Here is a 22,052-nt window from a genome sequence, read left to right as displayed (position 1 = left end):
CTGTAGTAAGCAGCGACCCGGCTCAATAGTAAACGAAACTCTAAATAACGGAATTTTGATGCTAAAATATACATCAAAAGAATCGGATTTTTATGCTGATTTTAAATATATAAGTTTCATCAAATTTGGTCTTTGTCATCAAAAGTTACGAGCCTGAGAAAATTTGTCTTATTTTAGAAAATTGGGGAAAACACCCCCTAAAAGTCACAGAATCTTAACGAAAATCACACCATCGCATTCAGCGTATCAGAGAACCCTATAGCGAAATTTTCAGGCTCCTATCTACAAAAATGTGGAATTTCGTATTTGTCAAATGGGACGGATTCAGCCAAGTTAGCCACTGTAGTAAGAGATTGTTGGGAAAGAGACCTTCTAAACCGATATTTTTCTCCATATTCGCCATATTCAGAAATTGTTACCAATTTGAAAGATTTTCTTGACGAAGAATTTCAATTTTCCATGAAATATGAAAGCAGTCCATTATTAAAGCGAGCTTTCTTAATTATCCCAGTAATGGGTTAAATTGCATGGTGAAGCAGAACACCATCGTGGGAGGATCCTCTATAGGAGGACAACTGCGGCAGGGCGTAAGATCCAGATTTATATAAGCAGTAGTTTTACTGCTATAAGCAGTAGTTTTAGCTTGAAGAGGGGCAATAGTACTACTAGTAGTAGTAGTAGTAGTAAGTAATAGTAATAGCAATAGTAGTAGAGTGTGAATATTACTATTTTAACCAATTGATATTCTCCCTTATAATTTCTAGAAAGTTACAAATTAATATACTGACTCTACAAAGTTATTCAGTTTGTTCTCAATTAAGTGCTCTTTATGGAAAGTTAATTTTAAACATTCAAACATTTCTCAATAGAACATCTATCTATATCTTCTATATATATATATATATATATATATATATATATATATATATATATATATATATATATATATATATAAACCTGCTGTTGGGATGGTGCTTCGAGCCATCCCAACACCTAGTTAGTGGGGGCGCTTCCCCCCCCCCGCGCGTAAGTCGTTACGCGCCATTTTAGTTGTGTTTTTAACAACGTGAAACTTGCGAATCGCACTCCCCCAGCCCCCCCCCCCTTGCGCGCGTAAGTCGTTACGTGCCATATTAGTTACACGCCATTGTAGTTGTATTTTTAACTACGTAAAACTTGTGAATATACAACATTCTTTGCTGTCACATTGTCTGTCCATACAATTAGATTGTCAGGTTTACCAAAACATAATAATTGTCCATGGGAAAACAATCCGTATTCAGATCTATACCACATTTTTGTAACGATTGGCCTTGAGCTTTGTTGATGGTGGTTGCTAATCGAACATTCCCTGTGTCCCCGTCGTCATTTATATATCCCCCTGTAACCCCAGCGTCGCGTTGTAGTTGTGTCCCTGTGTCTTGGTTGTCATTTATATTCCCTGTGTCCCGGTCGTCATTTGTGTCAAAAAAAACTAAAAAAGAAAAAAACTAAAAAACAAAAAATAGAAAAAAGATAAAAAAGAGAATAATAAGTATTCAAAAGAATTGAGGCTCTTTCGATTTTATTAAATTGTTTAAAATGTAAATACGCCTCCCATTCCATGGAAAGGTCTCCCAGGGATTCTCCCATGGAAAGATTCTCATTTGTAAAATCCCCCCCAGAGACAATTCGCTTTTTGCTAAAAAAAAAATTCTTTATAGAGAATAAATCTATAAAGAGAAAAAAAAATTGAGGCTCTTTCGATTTTATTAAATTGTTTAAAATGTAAATACGCCTCCCATTCCATGGAAAAGTCTCCCAGGGATTCTCCTATAGAAAGATTCTCATTTGTAAAAATCCCCCCCCCCCAGAGACAATTCGCTTTTTGCTAAAAAAAAATTCCTTCCGGAAAATTTCCTTTGAAAAATTTCACCTGGAAAAATTCTCCTTAGCCTACTTTATTCGAAAATAGACTTTTTTTTTATATAGTTTCTGATCATTTTCCTAATTATGGCGGATATCTATCCTACGTGGAATTTATTTCCCAGCATCCCCCAAATGGAACGAACCCATTCGAAAGTCCCCCTCCCAGAAAATTCTGCCATGAAGAATTTCATCCACAGAAAATTCTCTCAAGGGTAATTTCTCTCGCGGAAAATCCCCTCATTCTATAGAAAAATCCTCCAGATAATTCCACCCCTTTGAAAATATCCCTAAAGAAAATACTTTTCAGGAAATCTGCCTAATCAAAAATTGAAAAATTGGCCTGCTTTATCAAAAAGCGCTCAATTTTGTAAGTAGGTCCCGAATTATTTTTTAAAACAAGAATAATCAAAAAAGGTGCTACTATTTTGTTAACATAGTCTACCGCAATAATAATTCCTTAACGGAAAAGCTTATTAACACAAGTATAACTAACACTTACCCTACAGGAATCGCTGTCCTCTTATCTAACGTAAAAATTAAAATATTGCAAAACATAAAGGCTTATAGAGATAACCATCAAACAATAGTCAATTAAAACTCATTAGTAGCCTTAAACAAAATCAAAAATTATTAATAAATTACAAATAGTCCAGTGACAACAAGCGTCCTCGTGAATTGTGGTCAAAGCCAAATTTGTCCAATTTACTTTGCAATACTTTTCAATTATCGTTCCCACACTCCTTTTTGGCATATTCTTGATTCGTTTCTTGCTATTGAATAAATTTAGTGACATCAGACAAATTAACTTTTAACTAAAAACGTCTTTAATGAAGCTATAACTTGCGATACCTAACAGGCATTTACATTTGGAATCGAATCTACTTTGTTCAAGTAAGATCAAGACTCGTAATTCTACCCGAATATAAGACCTTTTGAAATTATTGTCGGATAATTTACCCGACAAAGTAAAAACAACTTATTATTCACACTGAAAATTTCCTAAAAATCCCATCCAATCCCCCCCGCTATATTAAGGTCGCGCTTAAATACTTTCTCAATATCAATTTTCTTAGTTACTAATTCCAGCTTTATTAATTAATAATCTAATTTGTTCCGTAATTATGGCCAAAGCAATTATAGACACAGAATTTGTTTCAATTATTCATGCTAAAGAAAATATAATCTATTCGGCCGCAATGTTAGTTCAAGACGAAAATGGCAAAGAAGTATTCGCAGAAAGCTGGTACCTAAATTATGATTTAACGAAATTTAAACCTCACACGTATAAATTTGGGCTAAAGTTAGCAAACAGCCCAAAATATCGACCCGCAAGAGGAGAAGTAAAAAACAAATAATCGAACAAAAGCAAAAAAGGGAAGAACTTGACAAGGTTACAATTAACAATAAGAAAATTACAGAAAAAAATTAATATCTGCTAATGGTTTTGCAAAGGCCCAACCCAAACAGACCTCCTTTTAATTGATAAATGTAAAAACCCGAAAATATGCTATAAAATCGAAGAAAATATAAATTGTATTAAATACGAAGGGGTACATTATCCATTAGAGAAAATCCGGCATTACGCAAAGTTTTTATACGACCCGAGCGCACAAGAATATGCCTTAAAGGGGGATAAAATTTTCTTAAAACGAAAAAAATCTAAACAATCAAAAAAGACGCATATAAAAACGTGTTGCCTTCCAAAAAAAAATTTAAATTCTAAAGAACAAAATATTATTTTTAGATCCGTAACCAGAAGGAAACCAAATCAGGTAAAAATCTACTCAACTAACCGCTTATACTAACCAGGGGAAATGTATAGAACAAACTTATACAATACAGATCCTAATGTTTTAAGACCTTTGGAATTGGTCCAAAACCAAGCACCCACAAGACGAGACTTTTGGCTGCCAAATAAAACACAGAGCTTACCAGATCTTTCAAATAGAAGTCATGAGGCAAACGAAAAAATCTTAGAATCAGCTATAAAAATGCAGTAAGAAACTTGCGTTACGATATTCTTCGTTCCTTACTGCGCGTTCCGATTATCCCTAGTGATAAATATTGATAATTGAAATAATGGTTATATTGCTAATAGGTACTTTTTCGCCAGAGGTAATGAGAAAAGACTATGGATACAGGCATAGATTTACCCTCTAAAATTTTGCAGTACTTCTTTGTTCAATTCCCTCAAAGAAATATCCGTTAATTGCGTCTCTAATATGTGCAAATTTGTGGTTACCACTTGCAGAAGAAAATTTCGAGTTGCCTTGGCCTTTAAAATTCTTAGCAATGCTAATGGAGGTAGATTATAGGATATTTGACAAAAATCTTCTCTTTAAAATCTACGAAAATAATAATATACACAATTATTACTGGATTCCAACAAGCACGAAAAAACTCGTTTTTTTCTTTTCTTATGTGCAAGAGGTCTAAGAGGTCGTCTCCTGTAATTTTACTACTCTATTTCCAAATTGAAAATATTCCAAGGCATAATGATTGAAAGGCTATGATACAAAATGTATTACTTTTCGACAAATTATGCATTGGAAGTTCAAAAAAAAAATTGGATTAAAGTATCAACCTAAAAACCATTAAGTTAATGTAACTTTTTTTCATACAGGACTTACAAACATTGCTACAAATAAACTGCACTTCCTTTTAAACCTTTGTCTCACATTCGAGTCAGAATTTGTTTTTAGTAATCCACTCTCCAATTGTCCTTTCTCTAACTCCGGTTTTCATGGCCTCAGCTCTTTCATTGTAGAAATCTGTTTGCTCTGTAGTTAGCTTGCTGCCGTTTGAGATGAATTTCATATACCAGTACTCTCCAGAAGTCTCTTCAATACCGGATGCTGAGTCAGCTGTGTTCTTTCCTTTGTTTTTCGGTTTGAGAACAGTCTCTCTTCTCGAGAATGCAACCAAAGTTGCGAAAATTCGTATCTTTGGTAAGCCCACTTCTTCGGGAATTCTTGCACAGATGGATCTTGTAGAGCCCAACAAAGCACAAGTCATGTGGATCCAGATATGCAGCATAGGTGACTCGGTTGCAGAATACGGAGATTTGAGAGCTAATCTCAGAGCGGAAATGTAATGGACATAAGAGAATCTATAATCCAATTCTTCGTCAGGTTTAAAGATTTTCCTGAACTCATCCCCCATTGTTTTGTCAAAAATCCAGTCCATCAAGTCATCTAAGTTCATATTGGCCACCTCTGTCATATGAATTATTGAGGAAATTATGGAGGAATCCTTTGATCTGGTAATGATGGTACCAAATCTGGAGAGTGCAAATGAGGATTCAGGGTGTTTGTTCCAGAACATGTCGCACGCAGCTGCTAGTGACAAAAATGAACTGTCTCTTTCCCATCCTAGAGCAACGTTTGGGTTGGGAACTTTCCATTTGTGTGTGATAGAGGATCCCAAAGATTTCGATCTTAAACTAAGAGTATCCCTGTAATTTCCCAACGTTGGTGATATACTTATTCGGTACAAGCCGAAAATCATCATACTAGCCATCGATCGTCTGTTATGTCGTCTTCGCTCTTCAAGCTGGTCTTGTCAATTTCTTGCACTGATCCCCCCTCCTCAATTTTAATCAAACTCAAAGGAGTTATGTCCTCCTCTTTTTCACATATTTTGACGCCGAATGACATCCACTTTTCCTTGGATTTTACGGTATCTTTTTTCAGGACGGACGAAAGATAACATTTTATGACATCTGAACCCACGGCCACACTTCTTTGGAAGTGATCTAAAATTAGGAGCTTAATATGTTGGTCATTAGTTTCCTTGGGCTTCTTCGGAATTACAACAACGGGTGGCTGTTTCTGATTATTCTCGAAAAACACAGATGCATAAGTGGGGGCATTATTCGGCTTAAAAGAAAGTGGTGTTATTTCTTTACCAGTTGTCCTATGATACATTATATTCGTAGTTTCTGCGACTCCTGAAAAAAAAAATGGAATTAAAGTATCAACCTAAAAACAATTAAGTTAATGTAACTTTTTTTTTTGAAATTGGGTGATATCTGTCAAGGAAAGTCAAGGAAAATGAGAAACCATCAACCAAATTATTTTTTCGCAATTCAAGTAAAAAGCGCACAAATAAAGAGAAAGGCCTCAGAGATACAGAACTACTTAATTGAAATCAATCCTAGTCTATCACAGGCTTTAATTCAACACTGCACTTTCCATGTTACATTAAAGGTTATCCACCTAAAAAATAATTGTGAAGTTGAATTACAGAAAAATGTTTTCACAAGGGCAATATCTGCTTTTCAACAAGAACTTAGTGAAAATCAAATACTACTTGACTTCCAGGGTATCGGAGAATTTTCTGAACAAATTTGATATGCCCAGTTAAATAATGAGACAGAATTTAAAGCCCACTTCAGTCCTGTGTTAGAAAAAATTACTGAAGAAGTCAGTAAAAGCGGGATACAACTCGCAAATCAGGAATGCTGGAAGCCTCACTTGACTTTAGTAAACATAAGAAAAGTCGCTAGGCTAAGAAGGACGGCGAAAAAACTTCACCCATCCCTAATATCTGTTTTTAAAAATGTGAAATTCGGAGCCGAATTCGCAGAAAGTATCCAATTTTGTTCTATGCATGGGCCAAAAAACGAAGAAAATTACTACGAAATATTAACCGAAATTAAATTCGACAAAAAAACAACTAAAAGAATCTGGAAGAATTTGGAACAAGAAAATAAAAAATACAACTAACAGGTAACTATATACGGGGAATAATTATAACATATACATATATATATATATATATATATATATATATATATATATATATATATATACATCATTGCTATAAGCTTAATAATTCTTGACGTCACTAATGGCATAGTAATTAACCTATGTGTGTCTTAATACAATTTAAATTTTGTTTACAAGTATAAAAATAAGCATCTCGCAAACCAAATACGTCTATAAATAAGACTGACCAACCTATTTATTATAAAAGCCAACCTTAAAAAACTTAGAGTATCTCTTAAATTGAACTCCTTTTTATGTATATGAATACTAATTCTAATTTTTTTAAATAGTATATATATTTACGAAATCAATTTGAAGTTCAATCCACAGTTTATCACCAAATCAGACGCGGATTTAAAACAAAAATAAAGGGGAGTAACACGGGAAAGATAAAAGCGCAAAAATTTTAATCTTACCAAATTTTAGCTTCATTGTGCCATAAAAAAAAATGCCAATTCTGTAATAAATATACATCCTGAAAACTTAAAATATGAACGCTTAAATCCGTGCGTATGAACAATAAGACAAAAATTCGTACCTGGCAAAACAACGAAACTCTGAGGGGAAAAATTGCTAGCCGTGACGTTCGAAAGTGAAAATCACGAATAGGCATTTTATCTAAGAGACTTGTAACACATAAAACGTACAATGAATGCATTGTATAATAAATAACCCTTAAGGAACGTCTGCTAATGGAAGAATGATTTTTACGACCCAGAAATGTACTTCAATTAAAACACCCAACAAGTGCCTATCGCATAACAAGAGTGTAAAGAAATAATAACACTTGTGAAAAGCCTGTAGCGATTTTAAAAGAGTTTTAAATTATAGCCAAAAGACCGCCTAGCGGATTTCAAAGTCATGAAAAGTTACCAACCATCTTTTGAATTAACCAATTACAATGCAGGATCCCCGAAGGCATTTAAAGAAATAACCAATCACAGTGCTAAATCTCAGTGGTAGATATATATTTATTTGAAGCCCAATTATTTTGTCAAATAATTTCTGTTCATCGATGTAATTATCGCAAGCTAGCTAATTATGTCAAACAACTCAATAAAAACTAAAACGCTATAATTTTAATTTTTTTCCTTTTCAACATAATAATAGAAAATTATTCAAGACTAAAAAAAATTACAAATTAACTGAACAACCAATTTTGTTTATATTCAAGAAAAAATAAAGATATGCAATCATTTTTATATTCGTTAAATTGAAACTATTACGTTTACCTAATTATTTATCTAAATTAAAACATAATCTAGTTAACACTTAAAAATGTTAACTAATTCAAGACATCGTTATATATGTGACGAATATTTCCATTGAATGGTTACGATGCGCTGAGTGGAAAAAATACTCAGTGTGCTGTTCCGTACGCCATATTGTGCCGTATTGTGCGCCGAAAAATAAAAAAAAAATTCTGAGAATCACAAAAAAGTACTTAATTTATTGTATGAAATAAATAATGCAATGCATAAAAACTCTCTTAAGGGTATAATGCGCCGCATAAAACAATGTTTTCTTCTCTTGCCGTACTTGAATAAGAATAGAATTGCATATAGAAATAAAATAACAAATCCTTCCTGCTTAAAGAAATTAACACCATAATATTTCCAGATCATCCTCAACCGAATACCAAGCCAAACAGGTAACCTTAAACTTATATCCTGCTTAATAATAACACCAATTAACAACATGCCCTTATAGAGAACACTAAGAAATCCAAAATAGCTAGAAAACAAATCGGTACTAATACTTCAAAATTCAAAAAAAGGAAAAAATTTTAAGAAAATGAATTTGACGGAAATCAGAAAGTGGGAAAACGCAAGAAATTGTCAAAGGCCAAAAGAAAACCAAGAAAATCAATCTTTAGATTTTAAGATTATGTCATATAATGTTCTAGCTCAAAGGTATCTCGAAACAATGCCTTATTTGTACTATAACTGTAATAACGAAAATTTGAAATGGCCAGATAGGAAGCAAAGACTTTTTAACCAATTCAAAATGTCAAACGCTGATATTGTATGCTTACAGGAAGTGGAAACTGACTATTATTATAATACCTACTTATCTTATTTTCAATCTCAGGGGTATGATGGCATATTTAAACAAAAAACCCAAGGAAAGATTGATGGACGTGCCACTTTTTTTTTAAGAAATGTAAATTTAGCCTAAAAGAAGATCATTCCTTAGAAATGCGAAAAAAAGGAATAAATATCCTTAATCGAGATAACATTGCACTTATTTCTATTCTCACCCCATTTAAGAACCCTGATAAACAGATATGTATTGTAAACACGCATTTGTTATACAATCGTAAAAGAGAAGATATACGTTTAGCCCAGCTCCAAATACTTCTTGCAGAAATTAATCGCGTTGCTTGCAAAAATACTAACTACTTTCCAGTTATTCTTTGTGGCGATTTAAATTTAACCCCTTCAAGCAAATTATACTCCTTTTTAAGCCAAGGAAAGCTTAAGTATGAACATCTAGATATAATAAAACTAACAAAGTATAGTTCAAAGAAAATAGGGAAGACCTTTCTTCCAAAGGAGTTATATATTTCTGATTCTTGTCAACACTTACAAGAACTAGAACAAAGAAATTGCATTGAAGAAGCAATCTTTTCATCCGGTACATTAACACATAAATTTGCCTTCAAAAGTGTTTATAATTCAGATAAATTTCCAAAAGCTCGTTTAAATTCGACTAATCACAACTTAATTGACTATATTCTCTATAGTAATATTGACGAAAAATTAAATAAACAAAAAACACAAGAACTAATACTATTAGAAACGCTTCGTCTCCTAACAAATATGGACTGCTTAGAAATAGGTCCATTGCCTAATAGTCAAAATGGATCAGACCACTATCACCTTGAAGCAAAATTTTGTTGGAATTGCGAAAAAAAATAATAAAAGACTTTGTTAAAAACTTTTAGAAACTCTATAGAAATAAGATAACTTAAATTCGTTTAACCTAAAAGAATTCATATAATACTATTTCCAGATAATCCTCAAGTTAATCCCACAATATCAGGTAATTACAGATTATATACTGCTTAAATAAAAAAACTAACAAAATGCATATAAGGAGAACGGTCAGTAACTCAAATCTAAAAAACGATGAAACAGACTATAACCTCCTAGACCGCATAAAACCTGGTTCTCATGAGGACTACTATAGTTTACCTAATTTATACAGATTTAATTATGAATTCAACGAAGCAACTTGGAACAGCTTGATCATAAAAGCAGTGATAAATCTAGATTATACATTTTTGAGAATGCCAATCATTATTAAAAGCTATTTAATTAGGGATGTAATGAATATCATATTAGATTGTCAATTTTCACAAGAAGTAATCAGGGAGGGTTTTGAGTATATAAGAAAATTTTCATCGATAACTTTTAAAGCAATACTTGATAAAGTCACCAAGAGGAATTACCCCCTAATAGCAAAACTAATTAGCAAAAGTCTAGATATTATGTGTGATGTGGATGGTTTCACAATTATCTGGCCTCTACATCTCATATTAATACTAGCAGAAAAAGACTTCAAATTGTCAATTAAATCAAATTTAATTCTTTCAGCTTATGACAAATATATCAGTAATAATTTAGAAAATAAAATTTTAGAAGGATGTCCCATTTTACATAAAGAAGATTACGATGCACTAAAGAAAATAACTGTACATTTATACTGAAGTAAATAAAACTTATGGTCAGAGGTTTTTCCGGGAACAGACGTCATTGTATCTGAAACTATGGTAGAATGTGTCAATCCTTCATATGGTTATCTATATATATAAAAATAAGTTGTCTGTGGTGGATCTGTGGATGGATCAGGTGACGTCACCTGAAAAAACTGGATCAGGTGACGTCAAAACTGAAAAAACTAAAAAAAGGCAAAAACTACAAAAAAAAACTAAAAACTAATAAAAAAAATAAAAAAGCTAAAAAACTAAAAAAACTAAAAAAAGGCAAAAACTACAAAAAAACTAAAAACTAATAAAAAAGCTAAAAAACTAAAAAAACTAAAAAAAGGCAAAAACTACAAAAAAAAACTAAAAACTCATAAAAAAAATAAAAAAGCTAAAAAACTAAAAAAACTTAAAAAACTAAAAAAAGGTAAAAACTAAAAAACTAAAAACTAAAAAAAACTAAAAAAAAAGGAAAAAACTGAAAAATAAGCTAAAATAAAGGTAAAAAAAAATAAAAAAAACTAAAAAAAAGCTGAAAAAACTAAAAAAAGGCAAAAACTACAAAAAAAACTAAAAACTAATAAAAAAAGTAAAAAAGCTAAAAAACTAAAAAAACTAAAAAACTAAAAAAAGGTAGAAAACTAAAAAAAATAAAAAATAAAAAAACTAAAAAAAAGGAAAAACTGAAAAATAAGCTAAAATAAAGGTAAAAACCAATAAAAAACTAAAAAGAAAAAAAGGAAAAAACTAAAAAAAATTTTCATTTAAAAAACTAAAAAAAAACTAAAAAAGGTAAAAACTAAAAGAACTAAAAAAAAAAAAAAATAAATGACGACACTCAAAGAGAAAGCGACCAGGACAAAAGGAATGTTCGATTAGCAATCAACAAAGCACCGGGACACAGGGAGAATAAATGACGACCAGGACATAAGTAAAAAAAAAAACTAACAAAACTAAAAAGAAGGTAAAAACTACAAAAAAACTAAAAAGAAAAAAAACTAAAAACTAATAAAAAAACTAAAAAATCTAAAAATCTAAATAAACTAAAAAAGAAAAAAAAGGAAAAAAATAAAGGAGAAAAACAAAACTTAAAAAAAAGGCAAAAACTACAAAAAAAACTAAAAACTAATAAAAAAAGTAAAAAAGCTAAAAAACTAAAAAGACTAAAAAAACTAGAAAAAGGTAAAAAACTAAAAAAAAATAAAAAAAAAAAAAAAAACTAAAAAAACGCGTAACTATTATGGCGCGTAACGACTTACGCGCGCGGGGGGGCTTGGGGGGGGGGCGCGAAGCGCCCCCACCAACTAGGTGTTGGGGTGGCGCGAAGCGCCACCCCAACAGCTAGTAATTTATAAAATATAAAATAATTCGCACTACAACTAATCAATCAAATTTAAAAGGACTATGTAGGGACAAAATACGGACGATTATGCAAAAATTAAACATTAACCATACATTAGAAAGTTTTAAAATACCAAAATGTCTTGTAGATTATCTTATGTATATTAATATCAAAAACAGCGACCATATATTAGAAATAAATTTTAAAACCAGTGATTCTCTAAAATCAGAATTTAAAAAAATTAATGAAAAAGGACCTATCTTTAATATTAAAAAGAAAAATATGCAGAAAAACTTATACTTTAATTTATAGCGAGAAAAAGTAACATAATTCTTTGGAGAATAGAAAATTAATTTACTTTATACCAGTTTGTGTTATATACTAATGCTATTAACACCTAATCTTGGTGGAAGTGGTGGAGAAACGAAAAAAAATATATTAAGGTGGTACAGCTCCAACAGTTTAGCCCCCCCCAAAAAAAATCTTATTTATACTAATCACTGAAATAACTTTTCTAGAAATAATGAAGTTGATAACAATATTGATGACCCTGTGTATCCATTCCAACACACAAGATATCATAAAACATGGAGTGATTTTCAAGCATGAAAATTCACTTCTAACCAGTAACAACGCATGGAAAATATGTATGAAACTAGACCCTAAACCATTCAAGACAGCTAGTATATATATATATATATATATATATATATATATATATATATATATATATATATATATATATATATATATATATATATATCTAGCTGTTGGGGTGGCGCTTCGCGCCACCCCATCACCTAGTTGGTGGGGCGCTTCGCGCCCCCCCAAGCCTCCCCGCGCGCGTAAGTCGTTACGCGCCATATTAGTTATGCGCCATTGTAGTTGTGTCCCTGTGTCCCACCTGTGAATATAGATAGATTTATATATGTGTTTCAAACTACGCAAAAATTGCGAATAAACAACATTCTTGGCTTTCCCATTGTCTTTGCATATGCAAAGCCGTATGTACTAATAATGACGTCATATACAAACGCTCTTTTTACAAACAAACAAACATGCATCCACATACCTCGTTTTTATATAGATAGATACAATACAAATTAACTGCGTAAAACTTGCGAATAAACAACATTCTTCGCTGTCCAATTGTCGCTGCATATAAATACATTGTCAGGTTTACCGACCCTCGAACATGCAACGTACAATTGTCCATGGGAAAAACAACCAGGATTAAGATCTATACCACATTTTTCTAATGATTGACCTTGAGCTTTGTTAATGGTGATTGCAAATACTAATCGAATTGGGAATTGCAATCTTTTAAATTGAAAAAGCAGATCCGTTGGAATCATGGGAATGCGAGGAATAAGAACAGCCTCACCCCCATAAGCCCCTGTCAAGATTGTGGCCTCTATTAGGTTTTCCATTGTTTTTTTTTTACGGCAGGTCGCGTGCCATTGCAAAGCTTTGGTGGGTTGATATTTCTTAAAAGTATTATTGGTACGCCTATTTTTTGTTGTAGCATGTGTGGTGGAAACCCTGAAGGATCTATGGAATTTAAAAATTCAGATGGATAATTAACCGCTTCATTTGGTTCCAAAACTGTGTCGACTGACTTGTAAAGGACTGCCTGGTCTCGAATCTTGTTCAAAACAATATTGTTGATTTCGTGGACGTCTATATTTTTGGGTGCGAGAATCGCTCTTTCACTTAGCCATTTATTATTTTTATAATTTTTTAGAATATTCGGAAATACTTTTTCAATCAATTCATTTTTGGACGTCACTAAATTACAGAAATCAGCAGGTAGTTGTATACGTCCTGAAATTGAGTCTACTGTTTGACCAGAGTCATCGTTTTGCAATCGGACACGCATATTTGTAGTTAATTTTAATATTTTTACGTGTGCCTATAAATTAGAATTTTTCAGGCAAGCATTCATTTCGTCTGCAGCAGTTAAATATTAAGAGATAATGTTAAAAGATTAAATACTGCCATGAATACGACACTACATGTACAAAAAATACAAGCGAGTATAGCCAAATATCAAAAAGATAAAATCGAGACCATATCAAAAAAATCTCAAGAACAGTCAACACAATGAATTATTTAAAAAATGAAGTCGACAGAGTAATTTCTGATTCCAGTTTAACAACAGTTTCACTTGACATTATTATAACTTTATTATTGAATTTAGCCACAGATGTCAGTAAATTTGAGTTTGCGTTATTTGAATTAACAGGAGGATCCCTTTCCTACGACTTAGTAGACCCCTCAGACCTAAAGACCATCCTAAATGAAATAAAAACACACTTAACATTTGGCCTCCATTTACCAGTAGAACCAGAAGTTGCTAATCTATTCTTATATTATACTAAGCTAAAAGTACATATTACCGAAATTAATGAACAACTGTTTGCAGTAATTACAATCCCACTGATTAATCAACAGTCAATATATGATCTATACAAAATATCTACTTTTCCCATTAATATTAAAAAAACCATCTCCTTCATGAGCATTACGCCTGAAGCAGAATATATGCTGATTGATCAAGACAGAAGAAAATATGCACTAGCTAATGCCCAGGATTTAAAAGAATGCGTCTCATTTAAAAATTTAGTCTGCCAACTAATGCTACCTATATATAATGTAAAAATAGGATCATGCATGCTAGATCTCTTCCTAAAGGAATCGCAGCAACAAGATATTCCTAACTCATGTGATGCTTTAGTAGGAAGTACAAAAAGAGAAATCTTCATTAATTTACGAAATGACTTATGGCTATTTACAGTACACAAAAAGACAGTAGGAACTCTATCCTGCTACAACAATACAGAAAAGATTGACCCCAGTTATCGAACTGAAATACTGTTACAGGACGTTGGAACGATTACTATAAAACAAGGTTGCAGACTCGTGACAAAAGAAACAACTGTAAAAACACCTTTAATCACAACTAGCACAAATGTTATGAGCCCAAAAATAATAAATTTCCAAGGAATAAACTTGTCTTATACAATACCGAACATGAACAACAAAGAATGAAAAATATCAATATGGCCCAAGATAAAAAAAAATTAAGGGTACTATGCAGTTAGCAAAAATAAAAGAGGCATTAGACCTACAAATACCGTTGTTCACGACCAAAGACCAAAGATTAAAGTACGTGGAAAGTCAATACGGATTATTCTCACGAAATTCGTGGTACAATATCATAATCACTATATTTATGGTATTTCTTATATCTCTAACAATAAGAGCGCTACTCACAATAAACTATGGAAAGCTCTTGAGACGAAAAAGGACAAAAAGCGATGCAATTGAGGCACAAGAAATGCATCAATTAAACCCTACAGCTCCTGATGATATTTAAGCCATTATGATGGGAGGATATAACAGTACAGGAAAATCGAGGTCTTTTCCATACATTCATATATCCCGTCCCTACCTTAAGAAGTATTGTTGGTGTAAATTAGCTAAAAGGCTACGATGCAATATATTGCATTTCTTTTTGGCGAAATTACATCAAAAATAGACATATTTGGCAAAAATTTTATGTAAAATACGGACCTCTGACAAGTACAAATTACTTGTCCATTTTTTAATATATGCAAGAGAATAGAGGTTGTCTCTCTCATTTTTCAATATTGAGTTCCTAAGACAAAGTATTCCTAATACATGACAGTGGTAAAGCTATGATGCTATAAAATGACGTTTCTTTTCTACAAAGTCATGCGCTGGGAATATAAAGAATTAGAAACAAATAAAAAGTAAAATAAAACCTCTAAATTAATCGTGTGCTTAACCGTTGCTTTTGAACAGTGTTTCTCATTAACGTAACTAAGTATTAATACGTTGCCACATTATCATATACTTAATCATCCTTGAAACAAGTGCAATCAAAAGTCACAATAATTAATGTTAATTACAAATATTCTATAACAACGCTTTAATAATTATGTACTATTATTGCTATTCTGTTTAATAACCATATGATTCTGCCTGGAAATATTTTATTACAGAATTTGGTATACTCTTGACATTGACCGACGATACGTCATGATAAAAAAAACTGGAAAACACCTATCATGATTTATCAACCGCCAAAGAATGCCCGAAAAACACATCTGCTTCAACCAGACAGCTATCACCCAAGTGACACCTCAAATAGCGCCATCTATTGTACTACAGTCTTTTTCATCTTTCTGACTGAACAATGTAGACTAGAGAAGACGTAACATCCAGCCAGTGGGTACAGGCACAACATACCCACGAAGACACCACAGATGATAACCTAATTCAATATGGAAACCCAATATCAGCAACGTCACAGACCCAGACGAAGATTTATAACAGAACATCCTAAATCCTAGTTTCATAAACTTAGGAATCAACTACAAAGTAAGGTCTTAAATACTACCTCAGTTGATTCAATTAGAGACAACAAAAATAACGCTTAAAATGCAGAAGAGAGCGGGAACGGGACGGAAGAGCCGTAGTACCGGCGGTACTTTTGTACTTAAACTGCTGGGAATAGGTGTTCCAAGTCTTGCACTTCCCATTTTGTAAAAGCATAAAAACAAGACAGACGTACAATTGCTAAATTTTTAAGAAACAAAAACACTTAAAGGTGATAGATTAATAAATGACATTATATTAGTTCAATCAGTAAATAGGGCAAAGATACGAAAATTGTGATTGGTGTGAAAATAACATTCCAAAATAATAAGTGATGAACAACTAAAAGTGCCAAATAGTGAATAGTTTAAATTAAATAAAAGTACCAGTGGTAACTTTTTTTATATAATGTTGTATATTTTACACTTTATTGTTAAAATACCTGGGATCAATTGAAAATTAAATACAACAGATAAAATTATTTATAATTCAAATAAAAACAAGCAATTGGAACCAGGTATTCACATCTAAACCTTGTTCATGTCAAGTGATGTAAAATTAAATTCAAGTGTAAGGTGTAGGTTCAATACAAGGTGTAGGAATATATACATTTTCTTTAAAAAATCATTTTCAGAGGTGAAAGAATTAAAAAAAAATATTTTGACAATAAAGGATTTTAAGAAAGCTAAAATTTAAGGAAAGAGAATGTTCTGACTGACGAGGGCGTCAATCTACAGCGGGATAGGGGATATATAACACATGGACCAGCAACCCCCCTCCCCCTTACAGAACTCAGAACCAAATCCCTCATTTGTTCACTTTCGAAAGTTTTAAAAAAAGAATATCTTATACATCTAAAGATTTTAAAATGTAAATTCATCATCTCATAGGATTTGCGCTTTTGGCACAAGTTTTACAGCTAGCAAAAAATATACTTTTTACCTTTGGCATAAGTTTTACAGCAAGCAAAAATGATACTTTTTAAACTATCAAAATTGGATTCAAAAATGTAACTTTTGATTAAAGCCAATCAGAAACCAGATTTCTATTACTGGTTTGGTCAACAAACTAGAGGTAAAAATCCTTGTTGTAATAAATCTTTTGCGAGGTGGTTAGGCCATATGTTGGATAATTAAAAGAAGAGTTGTATTGCAACATTTCTGAGGTCAGTCTACCCAGTGCTCAATTTAGAAATCCGGGTTGATTCTGGATATATAAGGTGGACCTGGAAGTCAGGAGATTATTCAGTACTCTGTCTTTGATGCGCATTATACTGCTAACTCACATTGAAGTCATTTTACCTGAAGTTGTATATGAAGTAAGAAAATAAAATCATTGTCAATTATTGTGTTTGTCTTTGAGTCAAGGTATCAGGTACAGATCCTATTGTCTATTGGATCGTCCCCAAGGGAATCTGCCCAACTCGGAAGACCTGAACATCATGATAATGATTATGTCTTTATGGTTATAGAGATTTGTCAATAGAACCCTCCCAATCTATATCCCTTAACTACTAAGCTCCCATGTTCCAATTAACGTAACTTTATAAGAACTCCCCCCCCTCCCGTAGCAATAGTTTATGAGTGGATCATCACTATTTACATATATACAGGAGAGTTTGGTTTTATTATTGGGTGTCACTAAATGTATTGCTGACTGGGCAAGTTTGAGGGCTAAAAGGGGTGGGTGTCATCTAATAGACCCTCCAGATGATACTGGTTTGTCCCACTACATCTTCCATGACTTGCTGCTCTAATTACAGTCAACACCAATCTTGAAGCTTTCAACTGATTGATACAGTAGATTTGCTGGGTGAATTCCACAGTGGAATGACATAATTGTTGAAGAACTTGAACTCCTCGGGCTTTTTGCTAAATTTATGCAGTTTTATGGGGTTTCTTTGTGTTCCCATGTATTCACTGTGATTCAAAATGGGCTTAATGGTGTAACTGGTCATCATCTTAAATGCAAGGATGACATCTCATCTCTCTCTAAAGTACATTAGGGTAGGCAATTAAATCTTTTCTAGTTGTTGCTTCCAGGAGATTTGTTGTTTGGCAAAAGCCAGCTTTGTTGCTCCATCCTGGACCTTCCCAAGTATCATCATGCCACACTTAAAGTGCTTAGTGGCAACAAACATGCCAAACTCAAGATCGGGACAAGCAAGGGCTGCATATAGCTTCTGGATAACTTTCAGTTGGAAGCTTGTCACTGAACACTTGATCAAACCAAGAACCTTGTTTGCCTTAGCTGTTTGGTTCTGACAGTGACTATGAAATTTAAGCCTATTTTCAATGATTACCCCAAAAACACACTCTTCCTTGTCATTCTGAATGGGCATACCAGCACCTGTAAGAGTCAACCATGTGATAACTATAGAACGGGTTGTTTGGACCAAGATGCAGGACTTTGCATGAATTGAACTTGAGCATCCAGGTTATAGCCCACAAACAGAGCTTGTTTACATCTTCTTATAGAGAAGAGCAATATTCTGTTGAGGCTGCTGGACCAAATAGTTTGGAATCATCTGCATAAAGTTCCAAGCCATTCTTGCCCACCCCAGGAGCATCATTTAAATAAAAGTTAAACCGTGTTGGGCCTAGTTTGGTCCCTTAGGGGATGTAACTCTTAACATGAAATGGTATTGAGTAGATGAGGTCATCTCTTTCATCATATACATGAACAATCTGGGTTTTATTAGATAGAAGGCTATGGATTCATAAGGCAACATCATTGTCTATCTGATATGCTGACACCTTGATTGTCAGGTATTGGCAAGACATTTTATCAAAGGCCTTAGCTTGATCCAGTAGGAACACATTGACTAGAAAACCCTGCTCAAGCAGATCAGTTAAAGATTCATAAGGTAGTATTAGATTTGTTTTGATAGATATCACCTTTCTCAAATCCATGTTGTCCACCAGAAAGAATACAATTCTTGGTGATATGCACTATAATTGTGTCCCAGACTATCCTTTTGAAAAGTTTGGCCACAGTCAAGGTCAGGCTAATAGGCCAATAGTTCTCAGACTGGGTTCTAGATCCTTTCTTTAATATTGGAGGAATTATGGCTGTCCACTAATCTGCAGGTAGGCTACTAGTCTGAAGGGACAGCTTGAATAGAGAACAGAGTGGCTTGGCTACTGTATCTGCAAGTTCTTTAAGGATCCTGGGATGTATACTGTCTAGGCCTTTAGCTTTGTCAGGGTATAATTTATTCAGCCTTTTTTTAGATCTTGTCCATAGTGTCACAATTTTTTGCACTGGGAGCTTGACCACCCTGGGAGCAGGGTACTGTGGCTGATCAGGGGGGTCACCAAGAAGTTGGATGCACATGTGTTGTTCAGAATATATGCAATGTCCTCCAAATATTCCAACTTTTTCCTTCAGGATTGAGCAGGAATGAAATAGTTTCTCTACTCTTATCCTTAACAGATATGCATCTTCAGAATCTCTTTGGGTTGTCTTTGATGTTCAATACCAATTTATCTTCATAGTCAGCAATGAAGTGCCTAGTCAGTAGCCTTGGTTTATTCCTTGCTCTTGCAAAATGATCCCAGTGGTGTGTGCATTTGCATTCCCAATACTTTGAAAAATCCTTCTTCTAACTGTTCTCAACCATTTTAATAGGCTGGTTAAGGTATGGCAGTGTTTTTGGTGTATTCAGGAATGATCTTGAAGTACATGTCCACTCAGCTTGGAGCATAGTTCTTAAAGTAGCTCAATGTCTCCCTTGGCAATCACTTGGTCCCATTCTACTACATGTTATATCTCCCTGATTTTGCAGTAGTTAGTGTAAGTTTGTTCATTACAATTTTTTGTTTGTTGACTAAGCAGCAAGTTATGGCAGATATGGTCACTGGCACCAATGAGAGGGAGGTACTCAGTGCTCAATAACAATTCTTGGTTTTTAGTTATTGTTAGATAACCCAGGCCCTTAACCTATTTGATATCCAGTAGATTCAGATCTCCAAGAAGAATGAAGTCCTGATTATCATGATTGGATGCTTGTTCAGTGAACTGGATTAGAGCTTGGTAAGATGCAAGGGCATCTAGGGCTTCTATAAATGCAACCTATCAGTAATGGTTTACCCTCATTAATAATACTGACAACTTAAAATTCCAAGAGTTTGCCCAGAAAGAAGAGCATTCTCCTGCAAAACCCTGATTTTTCTATATATTAAAAGCTACTTTTCATTTTTGGGAACTTAGAAAAAAAACTTTCTAAAATATAGTCACTTGGCCTCACAGGACTAAATAGAAATGGATTCAAGTCTACTAGCCTACTTAAATATGCTGTGCAACACAATGTGCCTTGTAATTTGGAATGATGATATATGGAAGCTAAGCTATGATAATTTAAAAGTGTTTGACATACCTCATTTTTGCAACTTCTTAGGAGAGCCAAAAACAGAAAAAGTTTTTCAACTGGGGTGGCTCTGAAGACCAACACTAATGGAGAAAAAGGGAACATATTCTAAACCAAATTGTAGGCTTTTTCAGTGTTATCAAAACCTATATACCTTGTGCACACATAGTTATAATAAGTAGGCCTAATATAATGTAGTTTACTGTTTAATATAGGCCTATATTAAGGTGAGTTGTACAATTGAGGATACTTAAATTATATTGTAAAAATTGCCCTCTAGTAGCCTACTTAATGCTGTATTTAAAAGCAATATGAACTGAACATTACCAATGCTTTAACAAAGAGAAAAACAGGAAAAAAGCAATGTCATTCAAAGGACAAATTCTTGTCATTTTTTAAGCACTGACAATGTCCTGTTTGTTCTATATTTATTGATGTTGGGTACACTTTTTGCTGAATTGTCAGATTATTGGGTGTTGCTTTCTTCAAGAAGTTTTGCTATTTTTATCTGATCTAATGGACTTTTAAGACACATTTCTTTGTTACTTTTTATTATAATTTGATCTTCTATTTATTTTTATAAACAGACTTTATTGGAAGTTTGGACACTTAACATTCTCATTAGGCCTGCTAGCCAACTCTGTGTTGGCAGTTGCTGGGTCTAATTTCTGTTTCTTATGCATGATTCCTGTTTTATTGTTTCAGTAATTGACTACATGGACTCCTGTAGGGACAGATAATGTAAAGAAATTTCTGCCTAGATTAATCTAGTGTATACATATAGTGGAGTTTAAATGTGTTGACTACAATTAGGCTAGTCTACATACGCTGTTACAAAGTAGGCCTGTATAGCCCTAATTCCAGACTTTGTCATGGAGAGAAATCATTAAATAGGATCTAAAGAGGAACTATACATTTGCTTTTTGTAGCCTAGCTCAAAAAAAAAATGTACATCCTTATTTGCAGACTTTTGGGGAATTGTCATGGAGGGAACTTCACCTTTAGTTGACTTGAAGTGCTCAGAAGTATAGGTGGGAGTATTGCGCGGTTTCTTACCGCATACCGCGCATATCTGGGAGCACAAATTCTTTTCCAGTCTTCGTGTCATACACATACATTTTCTCAAATTTCAAAGTACTTTTGCCAAGCTCAAGAGCATGAATTCAAGAACACCAAATTATTTCGTTTCTTCGGGCAATAGCGTTGTTAGTTCAATCTGTGTTGCCGAATCTGTTTTGCCTACCATAGAGTTACAAAGTAATATGTGATATATAATTAGAATATTGAATTACTAATATTTTAATCAGTAGCTCTATTGAACTCACTCTAATGCATTTGTTGGCCGGAACAGTCCATTACCTAATTTGAATTTAGCATTTACTATGCGTTTAGGATTGGTAAAAACAATTTATTTTGAAGATTTGACTTTTCAGATTTCCCAACTTCAATTTGGTGTTTTTCGCAGTTCATATTATTGGCTTACCAATAAAGTGAACATACCTCTCGATGCCTTTTTTTATGTTCTTTACGAATACAATAATCGTTTATACC

General features: G+C 33.2%; 2 protein-coding genes across 4 annotated transcripts; one reads left to right on the top strand and one right to left on the bottom strand.

The window, feature by feature from the left end:
* Positions 1 to 4,502: 4,502 nt before the first annotated feature.
* LOC136038512 (uncharacterized) lies at positions 4,503 to 21,693 on the bottom strand. Of its 3 annotated transcripts, none has more exons than XM_065721611.1 (2): positions 21,501 to 21,693; positions 4,503 to 5,857 (listed from the first exon to the last, which is right to left on the bottom strand). In XM_065721611.1, exons 1-2 carry the CDS (start codon positions 21,613 to 21,615, stop codon positions 5,415 to 5,417), a joined length of 558 nt encoding a protein of 185 aa, XP_065577683.1. In that variant the 5' UTR covers positions 21,616 to 21,693; the 3' UTR covers positions 4,503 to 5,414. The 3 variants fall into 3 exon arrangements, with proteins under 3 accessions (XP_065577683.1, XP_065577682.1, XP_065577684.1); XM_065721610.1 differs by having other exon boundaries at positions 21,618 to 21,693; XM_065721612.1 differs by having other exon boundaries at positions 21,558 to 21,687.
* On the top strand, positions 8,685 to 9,598 carry LOC136038464 (protein angel homolog 2-like). The gene is made up of 2 exons (XM_065721530.1): positions 8,685 to 8,817; positions 8,874 to 9,598. Exons 1-2 carry the CDS (start codon positions 8,685 to 8,687, stop codon positions 9,596 to 9,598), a joined length of 858 nt encoding a protein of 285 aa, XP_065577602.1.
* Positions 21,694 to 22,052: the final 359 nt, after the last annotated feature.

The sequence above is a fragment of the Artemia franciscana genome, chromosome 18 (genome assembly GCF_032884065.1).
Source record: "Artemia franciscana chromosome 18, ASM3288406v1, whole genome shotgun sequence".
Classification (NCBI taxonomy): domain Eukaryota; kingdom Metazoa; phylum Arthropoda; class Branchiopoda; order Anostraca; family Artemiidae; genus Artemia; species Artemia franciscana.
This window is presented reverse-complemented; position numbering and strand designations above follow the sequence as displayed.